The sequence below is a fragment of the Lolium rigidum genome, chromosome 4 (genome assembly GCF_022539505.1).
Source record: "Lolium rigidum isolate FL_2022 chromosome 4, APGP_CSIRO_Lrig_0.1, whole genome shotgun sequence".
Lineage (NCBI taxonomy): Eukaryota > Viridiplantae > Streptophyta > Magnoliopsida > Poales > Poaceae > Lolium > Lolium rigidum.
Window position 1 is genome coordinate 165,051,058 of NC_061511.1, and position 24,668 is coordinate 165,075,725.

The 24,668-nt window shown below is 44.7% G+C and overlaps 3 protein-coding genes across 3 annotated transcripts; 1 reads left to right on the forward strand and 2 right to left on the reverse strand.

Moving 5' to 3' along the window:
* Positions 1-5,827: 5,827 nt before the first annotated feature.
* LOC124706222 (pentatricopeptide repeat-containing protein At1g63070, mitochondrial-like) lies at positions 5,828-13,088 on the reverse strand. Its single transcript, XM_047237871.1, is given in 4 exon segments — positions 5,828-5,985; positions 9,276-9,871; positions 9,874-11,871; positions 13,002-13,088. Coding segments are annotated over 2 exon segments (2,178 nt in total). The 5' UTR covers positions 11,741-11,871; positions 13,002-13,088; the 3' UTR covers positions 5,828-5,985; positions 9,276-9,560.
* A 4,108-nt stretch (positions 13,089-17,196) lies between these two features.
* LOC124647747 lies at positions 17,197-20,158 on the forward strand. Its single transcript, XM_047187632.1, has 9 exons — positions 17,197-17,239; positions 17,300-17,392; positions 17,480-17,738; positions 18,491-18,797; positions 18,877-18,936; positions 19,028-19,140; positions 19,304-19,372; positions 19,635-19,686; positions 19,759-20,158. Exons 1-9 carry the CDS (start codon positions 17,197-17,199, stop codon positions 19,873-19,875), a joined length of 1,113 nt encoding a protein of 370 aa, XP_047043588.1. The 3' UTR covers positions 19,876-20,158.
* A 149-nt stretch (positions 20,159-20,307) lies between these two features.
* LOC124706223 (putative glucuronosyltransferase PGSIP8) lies at positions 20,308-23,557 on the reverse strand. Its single transcript, XM_047237872.1, has 5 exons — positions 23,400-23,557; positions 22,271-22,532; positions 21,460-21,661; positions 21,218-21,365; positions 20,308-21,124 (listed from the first exon to the last, which is right to left on the reverse strand). The coding sequence occupies exons 1-5, from the start codon at positions 23,540-23,542 to the stop codon at positions 20,581-20,583; spliced, it is 1,299 nt and encodes a 432-aa protein (XP_047093828.1). The 5' UTR covers positions 23,543-23,557; the 3' UTR covers positions 20,308-20,580.
* Positions 23,558-24,668: the final 1,111 nt, after the last annotated feature.

Below are 24,668 nucleotides of genomic sequence, written 5' to 3' on the forward strand. Positions count from 1 at the left end.
ATCAAGACCCATGATGGGATGACACGCACGTTGACGGGAGTGAAACACATACCCTCCATGGCGAGGAATTTGATCTCTTTGAGTACCCTTGATTGTGACGGGTACAAGTACAAAGGTGGGAACAAACTTTTGAAGGTATCATCAGGTTCTCTCATTATTATGATTGGTGATATGAATTCTGCGAAATTATATGTCCTTAGAGGTAGCACTTTGCCCGGTATTGCTGCTGCTGTTAGTTCCGATGAAACTAGTAAGACTAACCTTTGGCACAAGCGTCTTGGACATATGAGTGAGCTTGGCATGGCAGAATTGGCAAAGAGAGAGCTAATTGATGGCTGCGATTTAGGTAATCTTGAGTTCTGTGAGCACCGCATCTTTGGTAAGCATAAAAGAGTAAAATTTAATGCTTCCGTTCATACCACCAAAGGCATTTTAGATTATGTACACGCTGATGTTTGGGGTCCGTCCCGTAGAACTTCTAATGGTGGTGCTAATTACATGCTTACAATTATTGATGATTACTCAAGAAAAGTGTGGCCATATTTCCGAAACATAAATCTGATGTTTTTAATGCTTTTAAGAAGTGGAAAGTTATGGTAGAAACCCAAACTGAAAAGAAGGTTAAGATACTCCGTACCGACAATGGTATGGAATTTTGTTCAAATGAATTTGATGAGTTTTGCAGCAATGATGGGATGGTAAGACATCATACCATTCCGTACACCCCTCAACAGAATGGCGTGGCTGAACGCATGAACAGGACCATTATTTCGAGGGCTCGCTGCATGTTGTCTAATGCAAAGATGCATAGAGGTTTTTGGGCTGAAGCAGCCTCCACCGCATGTTATCTCATCAACAGGTCACCTTCTGTTCCACTTGATAAGAAAACTCCAATTGAGGTATGGTCTGGTTCGCTCGCTGATTATTCAGATTTGAGAGTTTTCGGTTGCATCGCTTACGCTCATGTTGATAATGGAAAGTTGGAGCCAAGGGCTGTTAAGTGCATCTTCCTTGGTTATGGTTCAGGAGTTAAGGCATATAGATTATGGAATCCTGAAACTAAGAAAATTGTGTTGAGCAGGAATGTCGTTTTTAATGAGGTGGTTATGTTTAATGATAGTCCGTCTACTGACATTTCTGATGCTATTGATTCTCCTGATGTTTCTGATGATGAGCAGCACAGAATTGGCGTGCAGGTGGAGCACGCAAAGGAGAATGAAAATGTGTTTCCTGAAACCAACAATGATGATAATGATGTTCCACCTTCACCACCTTTTGTTCAGCGACAAGGACGGTCTATTGCTGCTGACCGCCCTAAGAGAAATATTACACCTCCTACCCGATTAATTCAAGAATGTGATATTGTTGTTTATGCTTTGAGTTGTGCTGAACAGGTGGAGCATGATATTGAACCAGCTACATATACTCGAAGCCATTGCTTCGGTTGATAAAGAGAAGTGGGTAGGTGCGATGCAAGAAGAGATGCAATCGCTTGAGAAGAATGGCACATGGGATGTTGTGCACTTGCCTAAACAAAAGAAGGCTGTCCGCTGCAAGTGGATATTCAAAAGAAAGGAAGGTTTGTCTCCTAATGAGCCTCCACGGTTTAAGGCAAGGTTAGTAGCAAAAGGTTTCAGTCAAATTCCAGGTGTTGATTATAATGATGTATTCTCCCCGGTTGTGAAGCATAGTTCTATTCGTGCTTTCTTTGGTATTGTTGCTATGCATGATCTTGAGCTTGAGCAGCTAGATGTAAAGACTGCTTTTCGCATGGTGAGTTGGAGGAGGATATATATATGGACCAACCTGAAGGTTATGTTGTGCCCGGTAAGGAGGATCTTGTTTGCAAATTAAAGAGGTCCCTTTATGGTCCGAAACGAGTCGCCACGACAAGTGGTATAAAAGGTTTGATTCATTTATGCTTACACATGGTTTTGAGAGATCTCAGTATGATAGTTGTGTGTATATCAAGTTTGTTAATGGATCACCTATTTATTTGCTGCTATATGTTGATGATATGTTGATTGCTGCCAAGAGCATGAAAGAGATCACTACTTTAAAGAATCAATTAAGTAGTGAGTTTGAGATGAAGGATCTTGGTCCTGCTAAGAAAATACTAGGCATGGAAATCAAAAGGGACAGAAAGTCTAGTTTGTTGTTTCTTAGTCGGGAAAAGTACATTGAGAAAGTTCTTCATCGTTTTAATATGCATGATGCAAAGTCGGTTACTACTCCTATTGCTTCTCATTTCAAGTTGTCAGCTTTGCAATGTCCTAGCTCTAAAGATGATATTGAGTACATGTCTCGAGTTCCCTATTCTAGTGCTGTTGGTTCCTTGATGTATGCCATGGTTTGTTCACGTCCCGATCTATCATATGCTATGAGTTTGGTCAGTCGATACATGGCTAATCCTGGTAAAGAACATTGGAAAGCTGTTCAGTGGATTTTCAGGTACCTTCGCGGCACATCAAAAGCTTGCTTGAGGTTTGGCAGGATTGGTGAGGGGCTCGTCGGATATGTGGATTCAGATTATGCTCGGCGATTTGGATCGAGAGAAGGTCCCTCACAGGTTATGTGTTTACTCGTTGGTGGATGTGTCTGTTAGGCTGGAAGGCTACTTTGCAGGATGCTCGTTGCACAATCTACTACCGAGGCTGAGTACATGGCTATTGCTCGAGGCAGGTAAAGAGGCTGTTTGGCTGAAAGGGTTATATGCTGAGCTTTGTGGAGATAATTCTTGCATTAAGTTGTTCGAGTGACAGTCAAAGTGCTATTTATCTTACTAAAGATCAGATGTTCCATGATAGGACAAAGCACATTGATATTAAGTACCACGCAATCAGAGATGTGGTTGCAAAAGGTAAAGTGAAGGTATGCAAGATTAGTACTCATGATAATCCTGCTGATATGATGACTAAGCTCTGTCCCTGTGTCCAAGTTTGAGCTTTGCTCAAGCTTGGTTGGTATAACTCGTTTAGCCCAAGTGGCTATTGGCGCCAGCAAGTGTTTTCTTTGTTGATTCGGGTGATTGTTGAAGTTCATGCTACAAGGAATTTGTCTCAAGGTGGAGTTTGTTATTTTGTGATCCAAATTCATATACTAAAGGGAGGCTAACTTCGACGAGCGGAGCGAGGCCCGTCGCCGGAGGCTTGGGCCGAAGCGTAGCGTAGTCGAAGTTAGCCCATATGTCGTGCCCTACGGGGACGCCTCGCGGGGGTGCGGGGGCGGCAGCCCCCGCGGTACTGGATCGTTGCCACCGCCTATTTATATTCCCTGTAAGCCGCCGCTAGGGTTATCATCGCATCATTGTACACCCACGGCGTTTGTAAACACCACCGAAATAGTGAAGTTTTGCTGGCTGGCGCCCGTGGTTTTTCCCTTGTGTGTTGCAAGGGTTTTCCACGTTAAAATCTCGTGTCCCCTGCAGTGTTTTACTTTTCGTTCTTCGTTTATTGTGCATCTCAATTATAACACAATGGAACACGGATTGTTGTTTATACCTAGACTTTGCAAATTCTACAATGGCTTTTAGGTGTACCAGTTTGGCACAGCGAGTATCTACATAGACTCGGTCAAGGGGCTACGTTTGCACAACATTGAGAGGGAAAGGACGGTCTACAGAATTGTTAAAAATCAGCTGGCAAAACCATGCTAGTATAGCTTGCCAGAGCTTCAAGTTTCAAAGCATTACCCTTTTTACACTTGTGAAACTAGCACGCCACACAGCTGCTTTTTAGATGGCTGATGTGATACTCTTTTGTTGCTTCATAATTGACCCGCTCTTGAATATTGGTGGCATTTCATCTTGACTTGGATATCTTGTCTTCTTCAACCTAGGGCTTCCCCGCAAAATGGACAAGGAAATCTCGAAGAAGTGACAGGGATGTGAATTCTGGGAAGGGCAACAAGGCCAGCCGTTGGACACAGCAGCATGGCGGGATTTTCCATGAAAGACCTGAAGGACTGAAGCTCTCACCTATCAGAGACATTCACAGTTCCAGTACTTGTCCAGAAAGCGTCGTAACTGGGTTTGCTATCCAAATCAACTACACACGCATTTTCCTTTGTACATCCTTTCTTTTCAAACCACTCAACCTTTGAACTGCTTGAATGATGAATATCTTCTTTTTTATAACAAAATCAGGTCATGGCACTAGCTAAATCTCTTATGCACCGTGTATTTTACCTTCAAGTAACCACAGTTCCGGAAAAAAAAGGTCGGCAAAACACTGCAACCACTGCATTTAGCTTTCTGTGTTGTGTTGTATATAACATAAATCGAGGTCACCAGTGAATATGGAAGAGCTGAAAATCCCCTCTGTTGAAGGTAGTTGAAACACGATACTCTTAAATATTAACCTTCATACAACTCTACAAAAACCCCTTATGCGAAGCTCACAGCCAACAAACCAAAAGCCCTTGAGAACGCAGCAACTCAGACTCGTTTCCCAGACTCCCATGATCACAACTGACACATCACCTCTCACGTGAGGTTATTGGTGTACAGTGCCTCTGACATAAATGTTTTAAGGGAGAGGCTTAGAGCTACCATCCAGATTGTTGCTCAATGAACCCAATTAGATATTCTGGAAAGGGATCACCCAACTGTATTAAATCAAGTAGTGTTTCGGAACAGTTCCTTAATACAGTAAAGATTGAACACATAATGTAATGGCGAGTAGCAAAATGAATATGAATATTTAAGTTTGGTGTTGAGCGCTAAATTCACCATGACAACCTGCAACTATTGTTAAATGGAATGAGCTAGAAATCAACATGTACCATGGAATTTAGACTATAAATCTCACCTATATTATTTACAAAAAAAGTATGTTATCTATCATGAATGTATCCACATGATGCAACATCTTGAAGAAATAGTGGTACCTGGAGAATTCATCAGTGTTTTGGGTGAATGTATCCACATGCTGCAACATCTTGAACTAGAAATGGTGGTCCTGGAGCATTCATCAGTGTTTTGGGTGCACTTTGGAGTAGCAAAATGAATATGAATATTTAAGTTAGGTATTGAACGCTAAATTCACCATGACAACCTGCAACTGCTATTAAATGGAATGAGCTAGAAATCAACATGTGCCATGGAATTTAGACTATTAGTCTCACCTATATTATTTACAAAAAAGTACTTGGACCTAGAACATAGCAGGCAAATGTTATCAATCATGAATGTATCCACATGCTGCAACATCTTGAAGAAATGGTGGAAACTGGAGCATTCATCAGTGTTTCGGTTGCAATTTGGATGCTGCGTGAACAGTTGGTTTGTTTGTTTCGTTATCTCTTTGATAGTGCAACCTGATACGGGTTCTCCTCCGTGGTGTGAATGGCTCTGCTCCTCCATGGTGTGAATGGCTCTGCTTCAGGGCATGGCGTGGAGATGGACTCAGTTTCCCTGCACCTTCTCAAGGCAAGTTACTGAAAGAAGCATCTGCAGCTGAACCCGTCTTTCTCAAAGCCTTCAGGATTTCACCCTCTGAGCTCTCGGTGGACGATGGCGCCGCTCAAGAGTTCAGGGCACTCTTTGACTCTCCGCTATGGGAGCAACATCTACGAGCCGTCACGGCCACAGTGTTTCGAGTGGACTTTGGGTGCTGGGTGAACGGTTGGTTCTTCTGTTTTGTTATCTCAATGATAGTGGAACCCAACCTTTTCAAGGTCATATGGAGAAAACAAATCCCGAGCATGCTCATTATCTGCAGCACCGAATTTAGCTTTAGATACAAGAAAGAAGCTATATTGCCAAGTATGCATCAGTTAATGTACACTGGAGATGATGTAGAATGAAGACAGAAAGACCTGCCTTAGCATCTTCATATTCTGAAATCTGCCCACTAAGTAGGCTTTAACAATCAAGAGAGGCTACCTCTCTGACAGTATGCCTAGTGAAAGAATTTGAACACATAGGACTACCAGCACTAGATACTCATGCAATCTACTCGGATTCTTGTCGACTTCTTTGACATCCTGAAATCATTTTTTACATGCACATCAGGTAATGAAAATGGAATCAATAAAGGGCAGACAGAAAAGAGGAAAATAGATGCACAAGTACTCTTGTCCCCCTAATATATTATATTGTAAGTTCTCTGTGTGAGGAAATGGTTCCAGGATATATCAAAATGTGCGGAAGTGGGGTTTGCAGTAGTGCTGAAGTTCTATTTTGCGAGGACCCATATTCTTCACTATAACAGTCAATATGTGTGGTGCCCTGTAAGGCCTTGTTTGGTAGTGGAGTATTAGTGGGGATTAGTGGGGATAATTTCTAGGGGATTGGGTGAATCCCCACCCATCACCCAATCCCCACTAATCCCCATCCCCACTAATCCCTAATCCCTACTCCTAAAAACTGACATTTGGTTAGAAGGGATTGGTGCGCAAGAGAAAACCGAATAAAATAATTCAAACCAACATACAATAGCAAAGATTCAATTTTTATGGCAGCAGATGAAAATAAGCCTGTGAAGTCAACGTCCAACAGTTATCAACATTCAAAAACACAAGTGTTTCAGTCACATAATTCGTCATAGTTTGTCATAAATTACAAATTCCATACAACCATTCCCGACAAAATAATTTCTATCAGAAAAGACGACTCTTGGAAACTATGTTGATTTAGTCCATGCGATCTTCAACGAACACAAGTCAGGGATTGCCTGTAATCATATGCAAAGATGTTAGATGTTGGTGCATAATCCTGTTCAGGTAATGGATGACTGAAAGCATATAGATATCCATTGTATACACATGCAAGCCCTTTTGATTGCAGCAAGCGACAGCAACCAGTGTTCCTGCTCTCATTCCCATGCTATATCAGTCTATGTTCTCACTGTGTCCGATTGAGCTTAGTCCAAGGAGGAACTATATACAGCTTAATCCAGCGTGGTAGGTCCAATATACACAACCAACAGACTGCTTTCAACGTTTCAAGCAACAGGAAGAAACAAAATCCAACTAATGCCTCTCCACTACTGGTCAGGCTATGCATTTTGAGTATATTCATTCACTGGCTGGCTAATACACTAGATGCAGACTGTATATCTTAATCTATTTTCTTGAACTTTTGTTGCACGAGATTAAGCAGTTCTAAAAATGTAGAGTTAACTAAAACTGAGAATGCCAGAGCCTTCCTGTCAATAACGATCATCTTAATAACCAACTAGGCTGAATGCATCCAACTAGTATAACACTGTTTAAGAAATGCATAACACAGTTTAATAGATGTTTCCTTCAGAGCACAGGCAGAACACAAGCTAATTTACATAAAATAGTTTTAACGAGAGAACACAGATACAAGCAGGGGCTTTTTGGTTTAAGTTCGTCAGTAACCAACACAGATACAAGCTAGAATCTGTCAAAAAAAAGATACAAGCTAGAAAATGCAACAGGGGCCAGGCAAAAGGGGAACAAATTGAAAACTATCCTGCGCTTTCTCTGAATGTTTTAAGTAACAGTGGTGGCATGCAAACAACAATATAACACTACTACTGATCTTCTAAGCCCTAAAATCTTCTAATCCCTGTGGAGTAGTAATAGTAGTTTATCCTGTTGGTACACTTGAACAATTTGCATAACAATGTACTGGTAAAAAATAGTAAAATAGTTACAACCAGGCAAGACAACCTTCCGCTTCTCAAAAATAAAAGGGAACACCCAGATGTGGTTCTGAACTTACAATATTATATAAAACAAAACAGGGCAGATCTAAAACAAAGTACCATGTAGATAAGCAAGATTATTGCACATATCTGATACTAGGCTGAGTGTATCCAACTAGTATAACACTATTCAAGAAATGGCAGGTTAATTACCAAACAGGAAAACAGGAATGTACTAGTAGTTTCTACTTATTTGTCATTATACACCTGTGAATTTGTTGTTCTTTTATTCTATTAGCCGATGCCGTCTCAGTTTATTTTTCTTTGCTTTATTCTTTCTGTACAGACTTGAAACATATCAATGTGATAGACTACATGTGCACATCTAAAATGTGATCCGAATTCTGAACTGTGATGTTCAACAGTTAACAAGATTGTTCAGTACTGTGAGCTGGAAATATTGTATGATCCGTTCAAGTTATGGCTGGAAAGATTTACAGCTACAAATCCAGCGATTATTGTATGCCAGTGCTTCACACACAACAGCCGCTTGTTCCAGTATTTAACTATTGCGGCAAACCCCAAATTCAGAGTGCTGCCTGTATGGTAATCACAATCCAAATCGTACCCACGATGCATCCCGACAAGAACAAATCAATCATGTAGCACAAGTGAGACGTGAAGGGGTTGATGTGTTATATCAGGAAACATGGCGCGTTCAATCTGCAAAGACCACTGCAGCCGCGGCGGCAGGAGCAGCGCATGAGGGACAGCGGAAGCTGCTCGTCCAGGGACCATGAGGCCTTGTCGGCGACGTCCTACCCGGCCAGGGACCATGAAGCAAGGAAGAGGTGCGGAGGTCGCCGCCATGCGCGCGCCGCAGGGGCAGGGGCCTCCTCCACTCACGCAATGTATCAATTCCAGGCAGACAGGAAGAGAGAGGGAGAGAGAACGGGGAGGTTACCGGAGAGGATACCGAAGTACAGGAGGTGGCGTCGCCGGTCAGGTCCCAAGAACGGCGGCGGCGGCGATGTGGAGCGGCGATGTGGAGCGGTGACGTGGTATTGTCTTCCCCGCAGATGTTCCTCCTCTCCGGCAGCTACCGCCTCGTGCACCTCCACTCGGTAGTGCCCGCTCGCCGCCGGTACGCTCGCTGCCGGCCGCTTGAGCGCTGCGGTAGGGTTTGGATCGGGGACGGGGATAATACGCGACCCCTGGGTCGTGGATTGAGCCCAAGGCAAAAAATGGATCGGGGACGGGGTTTTCCGGGGATGGCGGGGATTATTTTGGGCCAAAACTCTAGTACCAAATGGGCTATCGGGGAAAACTGGGGATTCGGAAATGGGCCGGGATAATACTCGCCTATCCCCGCTAATACTCTGGAACCAAACAAAGCCTAATGGTTTTCTGCTTCTTTCCATTGTTTTCTTTCTTAGTAAGGTGGATGTGAATGGAGTGGATGTACATTGCATACCAGCCAAGTTGGTCTTGATGGATGCATGTGAACGTTTCAGTTGATACTCAACCAAACTTGCAAAGAAAACAAGAAATACAAGACCATAATTCTGAAACTAATCATACATTGACTTCAAGGTAGTGCACTGCAGAGGAACTTCTTGAAAACCCTGAAAAGGAAGGATAAATCAAATGGTGGCATACCTCTGTTATGGCTCCATCTCAACTATCAATTCATAACACAAATTGGCTTTATACAATCATTTTTGTCATATTCAAAGTAAGCATTGCAATGTTCAACACTTACTCGTGTAACAAGAAATAGCTTCATCCTTGGAAGTTCTCATTCTCTTCATGAACACAATAGCAATGAAGTACATCAGCACCAACAACTCAAAAGGGCTAGGTTCAGCTTGACTGATTATTAGAGCTCATCGCCATTATGAAATCATTCTGTTGATCAAGTTAATATATCTCTATTTGAAAAACCTATAATGCGCCCTTCTGTTTCTGAGAATCCTCAAAATCATCTTCACAATTGTCAAGGCCCAGTATACACATCATCTTGGCATCCGGTGTAATGCCTGCCTGGAGCATACTCTTGTACATCATCTTAGCTTTCCTCTCATCTCCAGTTTTGTAGTATCCTATTATGAGATCTGTATAAGTTACTACAGTAGGTGTAAGCCCCCTATTTATCATTTCTTCCATCAACATGTTTGCACCATCCATTGCAAGCACTTTACTGAAGCCACCAATTAAACAAGTATAAACAAAAGCATCTGCTGGCAAACCCCTTTTTCCATCTCTCTGAATATTTCCAGAGCTGCCTTCATGTTTGAGCGCTTACAATAGCATGCAATTAGAGACGTATATAAAATCATGTCCGGTCTTATACCCTTCCCAATCATATGATTAAACAATGTCATAACTTCCGGAAGTCTATCATCATGGCACAGACCATTTATCAGGCTCGTATACGTAAAGATATTAGGTTTTGTCCCCTCATCCACCATTTTATGATACAACCTGAAAGCCTCATGCAGATCCAAAGCTTTCACAAAACCATCAATAATAATACTGTAAATCACAGTATCAGGAACATATCCCCTTTTTATCATATCCCCGAAAATTCCCCATACATCATCAGATTTGTTGACCTTACACAGGCCATTGATGATAACCCTGTATGTACAAAGGTTGGGGACAATTCCAAACTGACGCACTTTGTCCAGGAATATGAAGGCTTCAGCAATCCGCCCAGTGTTGCAGAAGCCGTTGACAAGAATTGTGCAGGTCACAATGTTGGGACTTATCCCATTATCGAGCATGAGCTCAAATGCCCTCAATGCTTCTTCAAGGTTCCCATGTCTACAGTATGCAAATATCAGACTAGTGTAATTGTAGACATCTGGAACAAAATTATGATGAACCATGTCATTCCAAAGGTCACAGGTAACGTCTAGATCCAAATGTTGGCAACAACCATGAAGAACAATGCTGTACACAATGTGATCAGGCTTGAAGCCATGGTCTTTGAGCCTCTTAAAAAGCTCAAACGCCAATTCAATATTTCCAACTCGGCAAAGACCATGCAAAAGCGAACTGTAACTCGCCAGAGTAGGGGCAATTCCATTATTTGCCATTTCAACAAGCATGTAATAGCCTGTCAACAGATCCCCTTGTTTGCATAACCCATCAACTAATATGCTGTAGCTATGGGCATCTGGGACAAACCCACCCTTCTTCATCACATCAAACACCTCTATAGCTTTCTTAACCTGATCCTGATGACAGAAACCATGAATCACTGCATTAAAACAGTAAATGTTGCAAGGGTCGCCTTTCTGACAAATCATTTGAAGAAAGTTCCATGCAGATGTCACCTGTCTGGCACGGCAAAGCCCATAAAGGTAAGTACCAAAGATTACAGCATTCGGCCTCACGCCTTTTGTTTCCATTTCACAAAGAAGCTCAAAGGCTTCCTCCAAGCATAACTTATCTCCATGCGTATACGCACTCATCAAAATTGAATAAGAGTAGACATTTGGTGAAGGACCAGAACTCTTCATATCATCAAACAAACTCCTTGCGTGCAGGATTTGTTTCTGTTCAACTAAGCTCTTCAGTAAGAAGTTGCAAACTCGCAACTCAAGTCCAACCTTCTTGGCCTCAATGTAAGTGAGAAGAGCATCCTCAAACATTGACAGATCTACAAAAATCCGCATGATTGTGGCATAAACTTGTACCAATGTCATCGACCCACCCATATTGCTGACCAACATAGGTGCCAACTCAAACAACTCTGGCCCGGCATCCCCGCAGTAATCAACAATGCTCTGAATCAAGCACCGGATCTCTGTGATTCCATGCGGCAAGAATGACCGCATAAGCAATGCAAACAACCGAACTGACTGGGATAGCCCATATAACCTGACACACTCCCTGAAGGTGATCTTTCTGGCCTCATCCAAATTCGATGTCCGGACTGCTAGTGTGATCAAAGGATGAATGCACCGGCTTCTATACTCGCTGCAAAAAGAGCTTCGACTGGGTTCTTGATAATCTAAGCTCTTAAAGCAACAAGCCAGAGAGGAAAGGCACAACACCGGGGGCCGATTTCTGTTTATAAGAACTCGGCGCAGGAACCCTGGCACTGCTCGGTGCATAGACGATCAATGCCAACCCGTCTTTACATTGATGGCACCAGTCAAAGAAGGAAGATCCCACAAAAAGATTGCACTTCATATACCAAGCTTCCTTTTTCAGTTCACTGGGAGGAAAACCAAGAAAGAATTTCCTGCAAGAAACAATCAAAATTATTTTCCTCTTTTTTCTGTCCAGATAAAAAAGGCAGAGCTGCTGCTGTTGTTCAAAAAGAAAAAAAGAAAAATCTAACTGGGGAGATACAACATCAACATAATACCAAAGTACAAAAATCTATCAAGCGTATGCATTGAATGAAACTTCGAAGAACAAATCAACATCAATCTTTATCTAGCATTGCTTCTGAGTAGAAATTATAAAGCTCTAGTAAAAGAGCACAGGGAAATCACACTGGTAGCGGTGGCGCGGCGCCCTTCCAAGTTGTACGCGCTGGATGGACGTAGGGTGGGAGGGAGGGAGCGTGCACCAGGGTATCTGCGGCTGCAGGGTCACGGGGAGCTGGGAAGAGAGAGCAAGCTCGCAGCAGCGGCGCGAGGAAGGAAGACGGCAGCGAGCGGTGCGAGGCAGAGTGGAGGTCTGATTGTTCAGTATGTTTCAAGATGTGAATGGGCCAGCCCGGACCTGGCGTTGGACTTAGTCCCATGGCCTCAAGTCCAATTTTATGGGCCACGGGTCAACCCATTTCGAGAAAATCATGGCCTCGCTGGCCCATTGGGCACCGCAGGGCCGACCCAAAATCCAGCTAGAATACACAGTTTTTCAGCTCTGTATACACACAGAATATTTTCTAAAAGATATTATTACAAGATAACATATCAGATTGACTTAAACAGAGGTTGCAAAGGAAGCACCCGTCCAACTTCAACACAATATCGATGTTGGTTTTATAGCCAGATTGGGCACTATTCCACGTGCTAAACTGGGCACTATTCCCCGTGCTAAACCTCGCGCTTGCGCCAAAAGTTACCGTGTCCCGGTAATTTTCCGTGGGCCCAAAAGTTACCTTGATGGCTTGATACATATGTCAAATGTGTGCATGATTGCAATACAAATAGTTCAAAAAATGAAAAAGAATCTTGCATAATAGAATATAGCATAAACAGAATACAATAAGTGATTTCATTTCTAAAAGTGTCAAACTATTAATTTAAACATCAGTCCGAATTGGAGCAATTTCAAGTCTTAAATTGACTCATGGAATAGCTGAATAGTGACACATGGAAATATAAACAGAGTACAGGGAGCATGGGCGTGGACGGGGACCTGCTGGAGCTGGACTCCTGAAGCGCAACGCTGCGGCCTGTGGGAAGAGCCGGGGACTGCTGGAGCGCAACACTGGCGGCCAAGCCCAAGCCGGCAACTGGCCGCTTGTTCTTGAGCGCGTGCAGAGGGAGTCCGGGCAGCCGGAAGCGACAGGCGGCCGCCGGACGGGAGAGAGCGTCGAGGGCCGAGCCCGAGCGAGAGCGAGGCGGCGGGCGGCGGGGAATCTCTAGACGATGCTTGGAGTTGGACCGAGACAGCCAGATTGGGCCTCTTTTCCAGGGGTATCAATTTGTTTCAGAAATTCTGGGCGGCGGCGGCGGCGGCGCTCAAGAACTGTAGCGGCAGAGGAGGGCGACACAGGAGGAGGGGCGATGCGGGAGGAGACGCGCTAAAGCGATGCGGTAAGTTTTTCTTTTTTCCTTTGGTAAAATAAAATTTGGTATAGGACACCATTATTTCATTGCATTTACTGAAACACACCGCTTGATTATTCTCGCCACCTATCATTATAATTATATTTTATATTTATCAGAAGCACAGTAAACTGGTCACACCTAAGCTCGAAAGAGATGTGGTACTTTTTCTTTTCGGTTTTGGTTGATTGACTGTATCCCTAGGTGAAGTGGCATGTGTGCCGTAAATCATAACGAACTAGAGAGGCAGTTTCACGTACTATTTCAGGTTCTTTGGCCAGAAGGTCGAGAAACTGGTCACACCCAGTTTGTTGGTCTCTTCCGTTATTTTAGGGATGTGAATACCGAAAAGTGTATTTGACACATGAGCACTAGTGCTCCTGATTTTTAAAAATCATATTTTTTGGATTTCAAAAAATATGAAATTAAATACCCACACACATATAAACATTTTGAAGGTGCGGTAGAAGTTTTAGAGAAAAATATGTTATATTTTAAGCTATACAAAAAAGACAAATTTCTGACAAATACATACATCTATACATAGCCCTAATTTGTTTTTTTCCTGTAGCTCAAAATACAATGCAATTTCCACCGAAACTTTGCATAAATATTCAGAACATGTGTATGTATTCATGGAATAAATATGATAATTTTTTGAAACACAGAAATACAGTTTTTAAATATTTTAAAAACTGAGAGCACTGGTGCTCATGTGCACCAAATTTGCTTCCTGTGAATACATGCATGGTACCACGTACTCCCTTCATCCTATAAAGGTTGTTTAAGATTCGTTAAAATTTAAATGTATTTACATATATCTAAATTTTAATAAATTTCAAACACACTTGTAGGACGGAGGGAGTAGGTTCGTAAGTTGTTTTCATAGAAATTAGCTCGTAGGTGTAGTTTTACTCGAGTAGAATTAGAATTCTAGTCCAATAAGAACTACGTCCACGACCCACACAACGTCGTACGGTCGTACCTTTGATACACGGGTCACGAAATTAGCTTGATTCACGAGATAAGTTGCCTTCATATTTTCTTAAACTTTATTTTTGATGGTTCGCACCTCGCACCTTTGATAGCGATCTCAAAATTTACACACAAGCCTTCCCAAGGCCTCGCAATAATTGCGATTTCCATAGAGAAGCACCAGTCGTAACAGATTTGTCCTCCGATCTTTGAGTGAACAGATTTGTCCTCCGATCTTTGAGTGACTCTCTTTCAAAAGTTCATGTTGATTGGTATTCGATCGATTTCGTTCCATGGTGAACTCGACAGGTGTACAACCGTGATCTTGGCCATGAGTCCACAACCTTTATGGGTCTAGGGTGGGTCCTCATGGGCATGAGTTGACCTCGTCGGTGGTTCCTTTGAATGTGGCCATGTCGTCACCGCTGGGAGTGTGCACTCGCTCACCTTGTTGTATACATGCGACAGCCGCCGCATCCCCTCTTGCTACCGGTGGGTATGTCAACAGGTGGATTACGTCTCACAAACAGATCAAGAGAACCCCCAATAGGAAAGTGGCGTTCTAAATTATTTTAATGTTCGATGCTGGTGGCTTGTCTCTTTTTCCTTGCCGATGTTATAATCTCGGGGGCAGATGCTATCAAACATTTCTATAATTTTTAATTTCGAAATATTCTTTATGGGTCCAAGTGTGAGCTATACACGGATCATAAAAGTTTAAAATATTTCTTTACTCAGAAGGAATTGAATATGAGATATAAAATATGGTTGAAATTGATCAAGGATTATGAACTGATAATCAACTATACACCATGCAAAGCTAATGTAGTAGCAGATGTTTTGAGTAGAAAGAGCACGGAGAATCAACCTACGGAAAGTTTTTTCCAAAAAGTGAGCAATGTGAAAGTTACGTATAGGGAACATCCCTACATGAGAGAACATGAACAAAGGAGCAATCAAAAATAATCAGAAAAATAATGCGAAAACCACCAAAGATAAAGTAGATATCAAAGTTCCCCCAAAATAAATTGTTCCATTTACCCAAAGTACCTAGAAGAACCAAGTGAGCAATGAAAATTTTAGACAATCCGAAATTCAAAAGCACTAGAGGCATCCGACAGGGCTGCCCCTTGTCACCTTCTCTCTTTGTTCTTGCAGTAAATGGACTATCTTTAATGCTCCAACAAGCTTTGCAAGACAGCCAGCTATCAGGTATTTCTCTTGGACCAAATTGCCCTCCGGTTCACTCTCTCATGTTTGCAGATGACCTCCTAGTCTGTGGGAAGGCAAATATTCGAGAAGCTAACACGATGTTCCACATTATAACTGAATTTTGTCAACGATCGGGTCAAATCCCCAATTGGTCCAAATCATCTATCTTGTTCAGTAAAAATGTTGGCTTGCAGGAAAAGCAGGGTATAAAACAAATCTTTCAGGTTCCTCAGATGGGCAGCAACACCATACACTTGGGTCACCCGCTAATGCTTCCGGCGAAAGACAGGTCAGTGGCTTACAACTTCATTTATGATAAGTTCAGATCAAAGCTCAGTGCCTACCAAGCCAATCGGATGTCACATGCGGCTAGATTGACTTTAATCAAATCTGTTTTTGCATCAATTCCTGTCTACTACATGTCAAACATCCTTTTTTCAAAGAATTTTCTTAGTAAACTTACAACCATTATCAGAATTTTTTGGTGGTCAGGGATTAAGGAGGAACCCAACACCAAAAGCATGTGCCTTCGGGCTTGGGCTGACATCTGCACACCCAAAGAAGATGGTGGGCTTGGCATCCGAAATCTCCAGGCCATCAATAAAGGACTCATTCTCTCGGCGGCTTGGAGACTTGCCAAAGAACCCAATAGTCATCTTGCCTTGATTTTGAAGTCCAAATATCACCCCGACACCTCCATTTGGAGGGCGAAGCCAAACAGACCAAAATCCGCTTTTTGGGCAGCCATTCTCAAAGTCCAGCCACTCCTCAAATCAGCTGCCTTTTACCAGATTATCGACGGCAGTGCCTCCGTTTGGAGCTCTCCTTGGTTCTCTGGATGGGAAGAAATCCATGACAACTTGATCATCCAGCCACATCCTTTTACTTACCCGGCTGTCATCAGAGATCTTTGGCTACCAAATCAAAACGTTTGGAATGTCAATCTCATCCAAAGCCTTTTTGAGCCTCAAACAGCCGAGCATATTATTTCCACTCCAATTATAAAAGCGTCTGGACAAGATAACCTTTGTTGGACACTAACCCCTGCAGGAAAATGGTCATCAAAGAGTGCTTATAAGCATTGCAGGAACAATATGGTACTGCCAGCAAGTCAACAGCCTAAGGAGGTACCACCCCAAGTCAAAAACTTGCTCATTCATGCATGGAAGGACAAGGAATTAGCACCAAGAGTTCAAACTTTTGCTTGGAGACTATTGCGACGAGCTCTTCCCACCGGTAAGCGTGCAGGTAGGTTCTCTAATCATATTGATAAAGAATGCTCCAGATGCGGCCTGGAGGAGGACGAGGTGCACTTATTCTTCTTATGCCCCTTCGCCAAAGCAGCTTGGTTCAGCTTCCCTTGGTTTATTAGGACAGAAATTTATGTTACAGATAATCATTCTATTCCATCAATCGTGCATGCTATCATTTCCTCTGGACATCCACATGCAACAGTAGCTAAAGTTTACACTTTCTTGTGGTGCCTTTGGAAATCTAGAAATGATGTTATTTTTGGTAGGAAAGTAAATAAACCATGCGGAGTTTTTGCTGCTGCAAATGCCATTTTACAGGGAGCCTTGATGAAACATCCAGACATGATGATCCACACATTTCCATCACCAAAACCAGATCTTCACAGTCAGCCGGGAAATTGTCTACAGCCAGGAGCGTTTATCCACAACCTGTCTATTTTTTCAGGTTCTGTCATTTTCTCAGATGCAGCTTGGAAGGCGGATCCGGGACAACAGCTAGCTCCAGCTGGCCTGGGCGTGTTCATAAAAAATGTTGGAAGTTCGCATTGCAGGGAAGTACACATTGCCGCAATTTCCCCACTAGTTTCTTCAGCACTTCAAGCTGAAGCTTTTGCCTTACTGCTAGGAGTTAAAGTTTCAGAGCATCTAAATATTCAGATAACAGGCATGTTCACAGATAATAAGGTTCTTTCCAGAGCAGCGGCAGCCAACAATGTCATCGATGATCCTGGGCACTGGGAGATTGCCCCACTTTTGGCGTCCATTTTCAGCAACCAGGCCTTTGATCATCACAACATTTTCCATGTTGCTAGGCACTTCAATTTTAAAGCAGATTTTCTTTCTAAGCTAGCTCTCAGGCTTCTTAACAGGAGTTGCACTTTTAGGTGCCTTTGTATTTCGTCAACTTCTAGCATATGTCCAGTAAGGGAGGCTCTCTCAGATCAGTCGCTCTTGCCAATCAGACTTGTATCTGTAAAATGTTGTTGATCAATAAATTTCCCAGTTCAAAAAAAAAATTTAGACAATCATGGAAAACTAAAAATAAATAATTGTTAGCAGTGGCGTGCTACTAGTGGCACACCACTAATGGCCAAAAGTGGTGCACCACTGCTAAGCATTTTCCTTGTAGTTATATTATCTCGTAGTATATCATAGAATTGGATCGAAGTGAGTAGTACCTATCAGCTTCAATAAACCAACTAGTCCTAGTCGGCCAGGCCAAAACCGACACGTGTATTTTCCTAGTGAGCTTCACCAAAAAATAAGGTTTGGACTAATCGGCTTTGGCCATACCGATTATAACTAATTGGTTTCGGTGAGGCCAACTAGTAATAGTTGATTTCGATAAGCTGATAAGTTACAACCGGCTTCGGCCAGCCTGAGGCCGTATTATTTTCAAAAGACTGTAAAAACATGCATTTTACTGAAACTAAAGAAAATAGCAATAATATTTTAAAGAATTAGCTTAAAAATGAATTGACCCATGCCCTCTTAAATTGGTGTCGAGTTCAATTGGGCCAAGTCCGACGCCAGGTCCAAAGGCCCGTTCCCATTCTAAATGTAGGCAGTGCACTCGTACAGCCCAACGCTGGGGGCCCAACCTCAGTTCCCTATCCGAAAAGGTACAAAAGCGCAGGTCGCATTGCCGCACCATTCCTCTCCGCGGCTCCGCCATGGCAACCGCGAAGCCGGTGGCGCCGGTGCCGCTCACCCGAATTCTTCCCCTGCGCCCGCCACGCCGCTGGAGAGCCGAGTCTACCAGGGTCGCACCTCCTTCCATCGCCTGCAGCGCCGACGCTGGTGGCGAGCTTCCTGCCCGGCTCCAGCCGAACGCGCGGCGGCCGCTCTGGCACGGAGGCGGGTTCAGCCTCGGCGTCGACCTGGGCGCCGCCCGCACGGGGCTCGCCGTAGGCCGGGGCATCACCCAACCCCGCCCCCTCACTGTACGCGCTCGAAATTCGTTGTCGTTTGCCTCGTTTGTGGTGACCTGCGATCTGAAGATGGGTTGTTGGGTTCCGCCAGGTTCTGAAGCTGCGGGGGGAGAAGCTGGTGCTCATGCTGCTCGATGTGGCTCAGCAGCAGGTAGAAATTTACTTAATACCTTTCTTATTGGTTATCTTCTCTGTGCGACATTTCAAATTTGTGAATTTACCATGCCTGCTCTGTTCCGCAGGAGGCGGACGAGCTCATCGTCGGTCTGCCGGTCTCGGCGGATGGGAGCGAGACGCCACAGTCCAACAAGGTGCGGAGCGTCGTCGGAAGGCTCGCCGTCCAAGCAGCCGACAGGTGCGTGCGCTTCTTTGAGTTTCAGACTTCCAGTCACACAATTGTCAATTTGTCAGCGCAATAGTAATCAGGATAAGAGACAGTGTTCTTCAGGCTGGTACACAGGTGGTTCACTGTTCATCAGTGAGTGAGTCGTCTCAATGCGTTTATTTGAACAGTGCAGGGGCTTGAGGGTTTATCTGCAGGACGAGCATGGAACGTCAATTGATGCCCTTGGCTACATGATCTCAACGTAAGTTCTACTCTGTCCTGGCAAGTTTGTTTGTTCATGTCATGGACGCAGCTTGGCCTTGTTAGATATTTCTGTTCTGAAAACAAATGCATTACCATCCATACAAAATTATTCTGACTAATTAACCTAATTGCTCAGATTGGCTTATCCTTGACAATGCCAAATTCATTGAACAGCATGCTGTTGACTATTTGAACTCAACTTTATTTCGAAAGCCAAGTTCAATTGGGAATTTCTCTGAGTCTGAAACCTATTTTTTCAGGGGTGTTAAAAGGTCTGCCCGCGACGTCAAATCTGACGCTTATGCGGCTGTGGTATGCATCACTCTGCCACATTCTACACGTTAGTATATGTGTTGGATCTTCACTAATTTACTTTGTTTGCAGATGATTTTGGAGAGATATTTTTCTTCATCGGGTCAAGGTGCTCAGATTGTTCTTCCCAGGCAGCAAGAGCTACAGGACAAGTTAATACTAAAATTGAGCAAATATGCTGAATTTTAGGATAGCATGTCTAATTTTTCCAACTTACAACACATTACCTTGTACTAGTAGAATTTAGATTGAGTAATTTTATTTTGTGGCGTTAAATCCTGAATATATAGTGCGATCAGCTAACTTCCATTGTTTGTACGGTTGTACCATCTCATCCTCAGGTCTTATATGTATCGTAGCTACATATCATCTTCCACTTCCAGATATCTGTGTATCTGATTCATAGCTCTGTAATGTATGTGTTGCTGTACTGTTATCCACTTGAAATTGGATATTCTGAGTAATCAAATCAGTGCTGTCCACGGCCCCTCATTTTGATTTAGAAATTCACTAACAAGCTTTCAACTGGACGGATTGTGTGTAGTTCTAACCGATACAAGAAATGGCTTTTGAATTTTGATCAAATCAGAATATAACAGCCAGAGCTAGCAAGACAGGCAATTTTTACAACGGTCCCTTCACCACTACATGCAATGAAAAGATGCCCCTCTACAGTTCACTACAACTGATCTATCTTTCCTGTATATGCATCAAACATGGTTGCTGCAAGCAATGTTTACATAATACTTCTGATACAAACTGCATTGCCTGAGACGAAATTATCAGAACGAATAAGAACCAACCAATCTGGATTAGCTATCCATATGAATGATGATGGTGCATCTCAAACTCCATATGAATCATGATGATGCATCTCAAACCTATACAAAAGAATCAGAACAGCTTGCTGAATTCAGTCTCCTGTGCTGGTTCACTAAGTCTGGGGAAGTATGGATCCCTCTCGAGCATTGTTTGTAATGAGTCTATCACCCTCACGAGGGATGCCCACAAGAATGGTGCAGAGCAGAACGCGTATGCGACGACTACCAGAATCCTCGCGATGCCATCATGGTACCATGGGTATGCCATAACAAAGAGCATCCCAACCATCCCGAGCCAGGCAGTCAGCACCGCAAGCGGCGGCAGCAGGAATGCATTGATCACAGCCGATGAGAAGGCGAGGACACCAAACAGGTACAAGGACCAGCCAATAATTGGATGAACCGTGCATGGGATTATGAAGAATGGGATGGTATATGCTGCCACCATGGCCACAATCGCAGCCAGCTTGATTAGTCCCTGTACCAGGGCGCCTTGTTTCTCAGGTCGCCGATTGTAGCACAGTTTTGTCATCTGTGGCCTTGCTAATCTGGTGATGGCTATGATCGCAATGTACATCAGCAGCTCTATAAGGACCACCGGAATCTCAGCAGCATAACTGTGAAACATGGACAGGAGAAGGTAATGTTAGGAAACAGAAATTGAATGCACAAAGATATGAGATAGTAGGGTTTCTGTTGCTTTTACTCACCCAAGATCATCCCATCGTTGCTTGTGCCATGAAAGGCCCAATGGCAAGATGGGCCAGGACCACCAGTACCAAGGTTTGAACCAAGGGGCACTAGGGAATGTGATCACACTGTTTGGTCCGCATGGAACATGCCAGTGAAGCTTGAGATCTGCAATATTTTGGATAAATCGGTGTAAACATCTTTTGAAGAACAAACAACATATGAAGTTCAGAGACTGGAGCTGAATAGCAGCAATGCTCACAGTAGTATGATGCGTCCATCTGATAGCCGAGAGGAAGGCGATATGTCCCGTTGAGTTTGGTGCCATTCTCAGGAGGGTGGAACAATGGTTTGTCAAGCAAGTCTGGGTAGCAGCCGACCAGGAAGCCTTGGTCTGCACCATCAGAGTTATCACGGCCGATTTCCAGGTCATGAAGCATGCTCTTGAATACATCCATAGAAGGCTGTAAATTCGGGAAAAAAAACATAAATATCAGATACTTATTTGGGTAGAAGATATTTTCAGGTACATTAACAATCAATGATGTGGCATATTGCATAACTTGCAAATGGAAGTTGGACCCACCCATTGGGGAGGTTGGTTCTGTGCGTGGAATGCACATACCAAAGCCTGGCACTATCTTCCGGTGCTTGTACCATTTAACGAAAATTTCCAACTGGGACCATTTAGAATAGTATGCAAGAAAAACCTATTCCTATGTGCTGGTGGTGGTTTAGCTGAGCAATCATGCAATTGCCAGCCATCATATGAATAGAAGGCATGCAACATGTCATTTTTGGAAAGAGTCTATGCAAAATCCATCTATTAATATACACAAGGTCAACTGGCTTATTGGCAGTATAGGCCAACATCTAAACAGCTTCCTTTTCTTTTTGCTGGTATGAAAACAGCTAGCAATATGGCTCAATTTTGGATATGTACAATCACCATACTAAAGAACATTCAAGAAAAGTCGTCTAACAATCAACTCAACGGGCCCATACCATTTAAAGCAAGATAAAACAGAATTTGACGTTTTGTACAGTACAGGTGGTTGTACTGGGAGCCATACCTGGAGCACGAAAAGACCCGTGTGGAAGTAACACGGATTGATGAAAACAGCGCAGAACTGGCCGCACTGGAAGAGCTCATCGGTGTTGTGGAGGAAGATGTTGTCGGAGTCGATCATGACGACGCGCTCGTAGTCGACCAGGCTCCACGCGTAGAGCTTGTTGAGCGTGAGCTTGAACCTCCTGTTCATGCCTCCAAGGTTGCCCTCGTAGGGGTTCCTCAGGTTCTCCACTATCACAACCCTCATGCCGTCCTCCTCCCTCCTGTTACCGTTGGCATAACATGTCACATTTCAATTCGTGCTGAGCACTAAATACGTACTACATAGTATCATTGTTTGCAGTGCAATTTTTTTCTCTCATTTTCTGAAAGTAGCCATGGTTGGGGTGGAGAAGTCATAAACCAATCATTTGGAGTTTGAACATCTGAAAAATAAAGTGCATTTCTGTGGTGCAAAGAAAGTTGACCACTCTGATTGGAACCAGTCAGCTGCATTTCTTCAGAGCGAGGAGGTAGTCCAACCAAAGCAACAAGAAAAAGACTAGTCAAAGCTGGTAGCACGTGCGCGCATAAACGCAGCAGACTGTTTGAGAGCGACATAGAAGCACTCCACGGTCTCACAAAATACTATGTGGCGTTTTAACCAAAGATTTAATAGCGAGGATCGAAGCATTTTAAATGATACTTATGAGCAGCCGAGGTCCTAAAATTTTAACCAAAAGTATGTTGAAAGTCATTTTGTGCGAAGTGGAGGTCACACAGGCCGAACGTGACGGGCAAGAAGATTAGTTTAAGCAGACCGAGTACCTATCCTTGTGGATTAAGAAAACCATAGGAGCTGACCAGAAAAAGCTTCCTAAAATCCTAGTAGTATGCTGCAGGAGGTAAGGTGAGGTGGACCCGGACTCGGCGGCGAAACCTCGTCCTCCGATTTGTCTTCTCGCCCCACGCAGGGAAAGAAACGCCTGCCCGATTTGATACGCTACCAATTAATGAGGACCCGCAAATCATGGCCGGAGGATTAATTCCCATTTATTTCGTCCTCTTTCCTAGCTAGGCGCGGGCGTGGAAACGAAATCGAAGCATCGGAAAGCATGCCCAAGGATATGGAGAAAGGTTGGGGGACTCACATTGCGCGTACCCAGTCGCTTGGCACGTCGGCGGAGGCGATGAGGACGCGGTCGGCGTCGGCGCCGAGGTTTGCGAGGGAGCGCATCATGACGCGCACGGCGACGTAGAACTCGTAGTCCCGCGGCGTGCCCATGTACATCATCGCCGCGTAGGCGTGGCGGTGGTGGGCTCCGCCATGGCTCGTGGGCTGCGGCTGCACGGCCGCCAGCGCCCTCGGCCCGTGCGCCGCCGCCGCCGCCGAGGCCGCGACGACCAGGCACAGAATCGCTGCCGCCGCCGCCGCGAGGCGCGACGCCGCAGCCGAAGCCGGCGGCCACCCCATCGATCCCCGCCGCGCGTGACGAGCGAGCGACAACCTGGCCGCGCTGCTCCGCGTGGGATGGATGGATGGACGCTTCTTCTCCTCCCGGGGCGGTGATACCAGTTGTGCGCACGTGTGTGGAGGGGCGGCGTGGTGCTGGCGTCTGGAGTTCGCTGTGGGACTTGTTGATCGCTGTGAGAAGAAAGGGGAGTAGTGTTGGGGATCGGAATCGGGGCGGGGTGTATTTATGCGTTGAGGAGAAGACAAGGCACCGGCCGTTCGTCACCGGGCCCGGTCGCAACCTAGACGTCGTCGTAGCCTCCGGCTCCTCCTACCGTAAGTAATGCGGTGCTCCGGTCGCTGCCAGGTGGGGCAGCCTGCAGGAACGTTCGGGCGGGCGAGCGCGTGCGTCCCGTGCCCTGCAGCCGGGCCGGGCTAAAGCGAAAGGGAAGGTCACGCGCCTATGCTCTGCTCTCTCTGTCTTCCGCGAGCGCGCGCCGGTACCCCAGTGTCGCACGAGGGCCGAGAGCGCTGGGACGAGGCGCCGTTGTCGCGCCATCTTACCGCCGGATCATGTTGGAGATCCGGCGTACGCGCTTAACTCCTACAACTGGATTTTCTTCGAAACGTGGGAGTTCGACGCGCGCCACCGCGCTGGCTACCTCGGGGATGTCGAGTTCTTCGACCGCGAGATCAACGCGGAAGAAGAGGAGAACGACCAGGAGGATGAGGATGAGCAGATGGAGCACGCAGAGTACGACCACGACGACAGTGGGCCGGCGTGGGATCCGGAGACCCAGCCGCCCGACATTACCGAGGAGGAGGCCATTGCCATGGCACTGGCCAACAGCGAGCGCGACGAGCTCAACGAGCTCGCTTTGTGGGACGGGCTCGTAATCCAGCTCCGCGAGTCCGCGCTGCTACAGGGTAGGCCCGCGACTCCTCTCGCCACGTTGAGGCGTTCCAG

Excerpts from the sequence above, each read along its gene's own strand:
- LOC124647747 (XM_047187632.1), top strand. The coding sequence starts at position 17,197 with ATGATGATCCACACATTTCCATCACCAAAACCAGATCTTCACA. Across the intron at positions 19,373-19,634 it reads CTTGGCTACATGATCTCAAC|GGGTGTTAAAAGGTCTGCCC; the intron begins GTAAGTTCTACT and ends CTATTTTTTCAG. Across the intron at positions 19,687-19,758 it reads CTGACGCTTATGCGGCTGTG|ATGATTTTGGAGAGATATTT; the intron begins GTATGCATCACT and ends CTTTGTTTGCAG.
- LOC124706223 (XM_047237872.1), bottom strand. The coding sequence starts at position 23,542 with ATGATGTACATGGGCACGCCGCGGGACTACGAGTTCTACGTCGCCGTG. Across the intron at positions 22,533-23,399 it reads AGCGACTGGGTACGCGCAAT|GAGGGAGGAGGACGGCATGA; the intron begins GTGAGTCCCCCA and ends CAACGGTAACAG. Across the intron at positions 21,662-22,270 it reads CGGGTCTTTTCGTGCTCCAG|CCTTCTATGGATGTATTCAA; the intron begins GTATGGCTCCCA and ends CCGAATTTACAG.